At 36.8% G+C, this 8103-nt stretch overlaps 1 protein-coding gene across 1 annotated transcript; it reads left to right on the top strand.

Annotated features, from left to right (window-relative positions):
- The first annotated feature begins 1185 nt into the window (after positions 1-1185).
- On the top strand, positions 1186-1752 carry LOC106320656 (glutathione S-transferase T3-like). The gene has a single exon (XM_013759026.1). The coding sequence runs from the start codon at positions 1186-1188 to the stop codon at positions 1750-1752; it is 567 nt and encodes a 188-aa protein (XP_013614480.1).
- Positions 1753-8103: the final 6351 nt, after the last annotated feature.

Here is an 8103-nt window from a genome sequence, read left to right as displayed (position 1 = left end):
CTCCTCAGTCACAACCATGAGTCGTTTCGTTTCTTATCTCGCCTCCAAAGCTAGGTGAGAACTCTCTTCCTTGGTTTTATTCACTTATTTTTTCCGATAGTGATTAACAATGAATCGATCCAGCCTTTGATATAATCTCTTTCATTTGCTTTATAACTGATTCAGGGTTTAGGTTTTGATTGTTTTTGTTTGTTAATCGATTTGGTTAGTGAAAGTCATACGCTTTCCATGTTGTTGTAGATTCCTCTAAAGTCAATCCATATCGAGATGTTGTAAAGAAGGAAGGTGTTGTTGTTAAGGAGGAGGATCAGTTAGACGTCGACATCAAAGGATCCTTCTTACTGCTTGATGTCTTAAGAGATCAAGGTAATCCTTTTAAGTTGTGTCTTCATGTCTTCTTGTTTTATTTCCTATTAACTCAATTTCCAGTTTGGTCTGAATTGTTTATGTTGTCTTTGCAGGGACGTAATCTTGTGATCGAGCACAGCTGGGGTGCTCCTAAAGTCAAGAACGTGGTTGCCAGTCTTGTCAAGGTAGCTGGTGATGGTACATACACTGCACTTCTCTTCCCTTGATTCAATTGTCTTGATTTTTTCTTTATTTCTTTAGTATGGATAGTAGTTGATTGTGATGAATGTGTGTGATGAATTGTGGTTAGAGTTAGGTGGTAGTTACTGGTTAGAGTTAGCTTGCTTGAGTATTAGATTAGGACTGTCTGCTGAGTAATTAATATCGTAGATACATGTCACCTCATTTCAGTTTAACTCAACTCACATAGTTAAGGCAATTAAAGACACCTATCTATCACGTTCTTCTTCTCCTTTCATCTATTAAACACAGTGATGTAGCTCCTTCTTTCCATCTTCTAAACACATGTTCTAAACACGTTCCTTCTTCTTCATGTATCATTTCTGCAAACACATTTCTTCTTCTTCTTTCTTTCCATGGATTCTAGTAATTTTGTGGACCTTTTGAACAGTCAACAAGATTGTTATTACAATCCTCAACCCTTTCTTCCTGATAGTTTTTCACAACTCCCTGTCTCTAGTACGCAATGTACTGAGACTTCAAGCCTCAGTGAAGAGACTACTACAGAGCGCAAAGAAAGGAAGAAATGGACTCCCACAGAAGATGCAGTGCTCATTAGCGCATGGCTAAACAAGAGCAAGGATCCAGTTGTAAGCAATGAGCAAAAAGCAAGTTTTTTTCTGGAAACGAGTAGCTACTTACTTCGCAGCTAGTCCGAAGGTTGAAAGAGGTGACAAGCGAGGGGCAATCCAGTGTAAACAAAGGTGGCAGAAGATAAATGATCTTGTCTGCAAATTTGCTGGATCCTATGACGCTGTAACAAGGCTTAAAACGTCTGGTCAGAATGAGAATGATGTCGTAAAGGCAGCACACGAGATCTTCTACAACGATTATAAGGTGAATTTTACCCTCCAACATGCGTGGGAGGAGCTACGCTACGACCAAAAATGGTGTGAAGTTTCTACTTGTAAGATGGGTGGAACCGCTAAGAAGAGAAAGTGTGACGATGGTGTTCAATCTTCAAGCTCTCAAGCAAATCAAGGTGAGCCACGTCCTCCTGGTGTTAAGGCGTCGAAACGAGGAAGTGCTAAGCGTACCAATGAAGATCTCTCTGAGTTTCAAAGACTGTGGACAATTAAGGAGAAATACTTGGCCTCGAAAGAGAAACTCAAGAAGATGGATCTGCTAGACACTCTCATTGCCAAAAAAGAGCCATTATCTTAATTTGAAGAAGCTTTAAAGATGAAGCTAATTGGAGAAATGTTAGGTAATTAGAGTTCTTGTGTTGTTCTTGTGTTCTGTTACCTTCGGTTTGATCTCATTGGAGAAATGTTAGGTAATTAGAGTTCTTGTGTTGTTCTTGTGTGGTGTTGTGAAGATATTTATGGTATGTTTCTGTTCTTTGGTTTCAGGCGGGTCAGAGTAGCGTGGGAGCATCTGTGTGTCAGTACGTGGCTTGGGAGCATCTGTGATCTCCTGTTCTTGTGTTCTGTTGTGACACGGATTATAGTGTCTGTTGTTTTATTGTGTCACGCATTCTACTGTCTGTTGTTTTCTAGTGTCAGTGTGTTCTTGTCTTATTGTGTCACGGAAATTGTGTGAAGTCATGTTGTGTCTGTTGTTGTGTCACGGATTGTCTTTAAAAGCAGATGGTGTGTAAAATAATTTGTGTGCATATCTCCTTCTCATATTATTCCTACTCTTTACAATCTCAGTCTCAAATAATAACCAAAATCTCATCACTACAACACTCTTCATTGATCTAAATCTCCAAAACAACCAGATACTATGCAAGTGTGGATGGATGTAACTTGAGTCATCTATATCTGCATCTCATCAGTACTGCACTTTTCAGTTGCTTGCATCCCTACAAGAGGTAACTTGAACCATTTATATCCCTTTTCACATCATAATCATGCTCGAATGACTGAAAGCTATATATGTTCTTACTAGTAAATTAGGTGGTGCGTATAAGATTAAGGTATAGATGAAAACAACTAACCTAATTATTTTTGTAGACTTTAAACTATTCCTTGTGTCACAAGCACCTTTTACAATCTTTTTTGTCAACTACTTCTCCTATTTTTATAATTTCGAAGTTTCACAATTTCAAAAGTCTCATCAATCTAACGGAGGAGGCAATCAAAGTTTAACTAATGTGTTCTGTTAATAATTTTAATACTAAGATGAAGCGAGAAGGCAAACAATATGTTTATAGTTAATAATTTTATACTCTTGAGAAAATATGTTATAGTAAATGTTTTTGTTGCAGGTTCCACCGTATGCATGGCATCCTCTTCTCATAATTATTATGATGAGTTTGATCAATTTTTTTATCAATATTTTGATCAACGTTTTGATCAAACGTTCGAGAATCTTATCATTGCTCATGGTGGTCAAGAAGAGGAGAGGCTGGAAAGGAAAAAACGAGTTTATATCGAAAGAAACCGTGAAGCAGGCCATCTACGTTTATGGAATGATTATTTCAGTGATACTCCAACGTATCCTGAAAATTTTTTCCGACGCCGATTTAGAATGAACAAGAGATTGTTCATGCACATTGTTGATCGACTCTTCAACGAAGTTCACTTCTTTCGCCAAAAGAAAGATGGTCTTGGAAGGCTTGGGCTCTCTGCACTCCAAAAGTGTACCGCAGCTATTCGTGTCTTGGCATATGGTACCGCGGCTGATACGGTCGACGAATACCTCCTGCTCGGTGAAACTACAACTCGGGCCTGTGTGGAAAAGTTTGTGGCAGGAATAATAAATTTATTCGGTGATGAGTACCTAAGAAGACCAACACCCGCTGATCTTCAACGTCTGCTTGATATTGGTGAGCAGCGTGGATTTCCCGGGATGATAGGAAGCATCGATTGTATGCTTTGGGAGTAGAAGAATTGTCCCACCGCTTGGAAAGGGCAATATTCCCGTGGTTCGGGTAAACCAACCATCGTTTTTGAGGCGGTTGCTTCATATGATCTATGGATATGACATGCATTTTTTGGACCTCCAGGTACCTTAAATGATATCAATGTTCTTGATCGCTCACCTGTTTTTGATGACATAATAAACTATCAAGCTCTGCAAGTCACTTACTCCGTCAATGGAAGAGAGTATCACTTGGCTTACTATCTCACCGATGGTATTTACCCGAAATGGGCAACTTTTATCCAATCCACTCAAATACCACAAGGCCCGAAAGCAGTTTTATTTGCCCAACGTCAAGAAGCTGCCCGAAAAGATGTCGAGCGTGCTTTTGGAGTCTTGCAAGCTCGTTTTGCCATTGTTAAGAATCCGACACTTTTTTGGGATAAAGTCAAAATCGGGAATATTATGAGAGCATGTATCATACTCCATAATATGATAGTAGAAGACGAACGAGATGGATACACTCAGTTTAATGTATCAGAGTTCCAACAAGGAGAAGACCCCGGAAGTTCACATATTGATCTCATGTATTCTACAGACATGCCTTCAAATATCGCCAATATGATGGATGTTCGAACTCGAATTCGTGATAAACAAATGCATCAACGACTGAAAGCTGATTTGGTTGAACATATATGGCGTAAATTTGGACGTGATGAAGATATCAACTGAGCTACGATGTTTTTTTCAAATTATTCTCGTTTATTCTAGTAATCTTTGTTTTTATGTTTTTATTTTAAATCCTATGTTGAAAATGTTATCTTGTAATATGTTTTATTTAATAAATACATTTTATCTAAGAACCCGTTGTTAAGAAACTACCATTGGAGGCACAAAATCGAACAGTTTCTTACCTAGATTTCTTGAGTCCACCAACTACACTTATATAATTAAATAATCATTAAGAAACTCATTAGTGTTTCTATGGATAAAGATGCTCTAAGAGTCATTGTACATTCCACGTATTCAGATCCCACACTTTTATTGTTTTATCAACAGACCCAGAGTGTAGTCGCTGACCTTCAACAATAAATCATGTGACTTCACCGCTATGGCATCCCTCCAGAGATGTGAGATATGTGAAAGGATCAGACTCTGTGTCAGTTGCTTTACAGATTTACTTGAGGACAAGCAAAGATTCAAGTCTGGGGGAGTTGATATTCCGTGTTTTTAACGGTTTTAAACTCGTTTTGGAGCAATTAAATGGTCGGTTTTAATTAATGTTTTGGTCTATTTGATGCGTTTTGGTGTTCTTAAGTGTAATATGCAGGTTACTAGATAGCTTGAAAGAAAAGAACGCATTCGGGATTTATCAGAAGCAAGATGGACCGAACAATGGACCGAATGAAGTATTGATCGCACAGAGCCACAGATCGACCGATCCGGACAACGTGGATCGACCGATCCCACGCCTTCATGCCCTAGATCGACCGATCCGGTCCATGTTGATCGACCGATCCCACGCTCTACGGGCTCCACACGCACCAACGAGCTTTTCACTCCTTTTTACCCACTCCCCTCAATAATTCCGAAAAAGCTCTGGACCTTTGAGACTCAGAAAAGACCAGGGGCGACCAAGAAGGAGATTTACAAGTTCTTGAGAGAGATTTGAGAGTTTTGTAACTTGTTTTGTGTGATTTGTGAAGATTTGTAAAGGAGTTCATCTCAAAACCATTTGGAGAAGATCTTCTGAACCTTTACTCTGTTTTAATACAATCTTATCATGTTTTCTTCATCAAAATCGTTTTGTTCTTGCTTAGTTATGTGTGAGTAGTCATCTAGTTGGGTTTAGGGGTTCTCATAGGGGATTTCTTGATGTTTTGATTCATAAAACGTGTGTAGACTAAGGGATTACGTTTTGGTTCTTCATCTAATGGATTTCTTACTGCTTGAACTGAATTGATCACTTAGTTCATGATATTAGATTGTTTGATGCACCGAAAGTGATTGTTTGAACTTCCGAAAATACTTTAGATGAGCAAAGTGTCCTTAACCCTCGGAAGTTGATGTTATTGCGCTTTGTGAACATATTGAACCTGTTCTTAATGCTTGTTTAGAAATTGAAACTCAGCGGAAGTTAGTGTGGAGATTTCTATAACATAGAGAATTAGCGCTACGGAAGTAGGTTAATTCTAATATCGTGTTTGAGTTCTAGACGGTTCTTAATATATCCCTGTGTCTTCCATTAATTGTATCTTGATTAAAAAGAAATTCCTGAGAATTCCCAATGCCCAACGTTTGTTTTAAAATAGTTTTCAAATCGTTTAAATCATCTTTTTATATGCTTGTTTATGCTTTGTGACACTAGAGAAAATTAAATAAAAACCATCAAAAATATATTTTGATTCGCTGTAGCTATTAACTTGTCTGCAACTCTACGTGTGATCATCGGTCCCTGTGGATTCGATCCCGTATTACTACTGCGTACTTTACTGTGCACTTGCAGTTAGATAATCGGGTTAAAACTCGAGACATCAGACATATTAGCTACCAGACTGCAGAAAAGTAATTTACTTTTGATACGTGGTGAAAACATGGAGCTTGGTCAGGATTCTGATATTGGTGGCCACATACTTTTACTTCCCCAAGCATTTTATTTTTCTAGTTTTAGTTGCTCAATTCACACTGTTTAATTTCAAATGGTTTTTCAGGTGACGTATATTGTGGAACTTGCACGGACATTGGGCTTCAATGCCTAGAGTCTATCGTGTTAAATATTAACATTTCAGTTAAGTCACCTAGACAATTTTAAAAACTTCAGAAAATATCTTACCAAATCACCTATAAACTTTATTTTTATTTTTAAACTTTTATTAAAATCACTCAAACAACTTCAAAACTCACCAAAATCCCATCAAGATTAAAACACTCCAAAATCTCCTAAAACACTTAATTCAATACACCCCCAAATGTTTTTCGTTACAAATTGACTTGATTTTTACTTGAAAATTTTAACATATTTTTTAATATTTCTGGTTCAGAGTGTTTCACAAGGCATCTAACAATTACAAGATCAAAAGTCTGAACAGTAAAGCCTAATCCTGAATATGTTCCAGTGACTCATAAAGTCTCCTATCCTAAATCAAAAACAGTTACAGAGGACCTTAAAAGATCATGGGTGGACCTGTAAAGGGACAAACTCCTTCTTAGAGCATCCACAATGGGAGCTCTTAAAGGAATCCTTAGAGAGTGTGGAGCCCACTTTTTTAGAGTTTGTGCAAAAAAGAATCCTTAAAATCCTTTGATAAGGATTGATCCTTACACTGTTCACGGGTCCCATTGACTACGTGGCGGCCCGTGAATGGTCATTTTTTTTTAAAAATTTAAAATATCCAAGATTAATCCGAAATGCCCTTGTGCTATGAATCCAATGAGTCTTACCATTGCGGATGGTCTTAGTAACTTACACCCTGGCGATGAATGTTCTAGGTGGTAAGTGGGTCTTCCGTACTAAAGTTAATTATGATGGATCCTTTGATGCTTCGTTGCTAAAACATTCAATCAAGAAGAATGGATTGACTATCTAAACAACTACAGTCAAATGATACAAATGCCTTCAGTCCAAACTATTCTACATATGGCGAAGGACGAGGCTAGTAACAAGACACAGGGTGCACATGCACCCATAGTTTTACAAAAGGTAATGTAATGTCACCATAAGCGACAATTCAGAAGAGATTAATAAAAAAACATAATAAATAACGTCAAAAACAAAATCAAAGGTGTCAATTTCTCATCCATCTCAGCCCATCTTCATTTAGAACCGCTTTGCTCTTCTCCAAAATGATTCAACCTAAAGCAAGCCCTTAAAATTATTTGGATATATAAGCTGTAATCATTTGTAATAACATCTTAAGAGAGAAAGTTAATTTCTGAAACTTGGGTCATCTTCATCGATTAACTCCTCCAAAGTAAGCTTATTGGAATCTCCTCTTACACGAACCAATAACAGTGCTTTTCGTTTCTCTAAGCTTTGTGTATCGATCTTCACTTAATTGTTCTCGTTTTCTCGTATAAAGTCTTAAACATTATTATCTCGTATAAAGTCTTAAACATTATTATCTCGTATAAAGTCTTAAACATTATTATCTCGTATAAAGTCTTAAACATTATTATCTCGTATAAAGTCTTAAACATTATTATCTCGTATAAAGTCTTAAACATTATTATCTCGTATAAAGTCTTAAACATTATTATCTCGTATAAAGTCTTAAACATTATTATCTCGTATAAAGTCTTAAACATTATTATCTCGTATAAAGTCTTAAACATTATTATCTCGTATAAAGTCTTAAACATTATTATCTCGTATAAAGTCTTAAACATTATTATCTCGTATAAAGTCTTAAACATTATTATCAGTCTTAAACATTATGTTCCTATGTTTTTAATTTGAATGCCCTTTTTCAAAAAAAAAAAAAGTTTTAAACATTATTATCAGTCAAGAAAACCAATCTGATATAATCTCATGCATGGGGATTCAAATGGCAAAACACACTACTCTCTTCCTCTGCATGTGTGATACTGACTTTTATTTTTAATTAACGTCACAGTTAAAGACACCGAAAAAATGGAACTGGATTCGGACAACAAGTTATTAAAGACGGGTTTGGTTATAGTGGCGACACTTGCTATATCCAAACTCAT

The sequence above is a fragment of the Brassica oleracea genome, unplaced genomic scaffold (genome assembly GCF_000695525.1).
Source record: "Brassica oleracea var. oleracea cultivar TO1000 unplaced genomic scaffold, BOL UnpScaffold01001, whole genome shotgun sequence".
In the NCBI taxonomy this organism is placed as follows: Eukaryota; Viridiplantae; Streptophyta; class Magnoliopsida; order Brassicales; family Brassicaceae; genus Brassica; species Brassica oleracea.
This window is presented reverse-complemented; position numbering and strand designations above follow the sequence as displayed.

What these genes read in the sequence shown, in the direction of transcription:
- LOC106320656 (XM_013759026.1), top strand. Translation starts at nt 1,186, where the DNA reads ATGAGCAAAAAGCAAGTTTTTTTCTGGAAACGAGTAGCTACTTACTTC.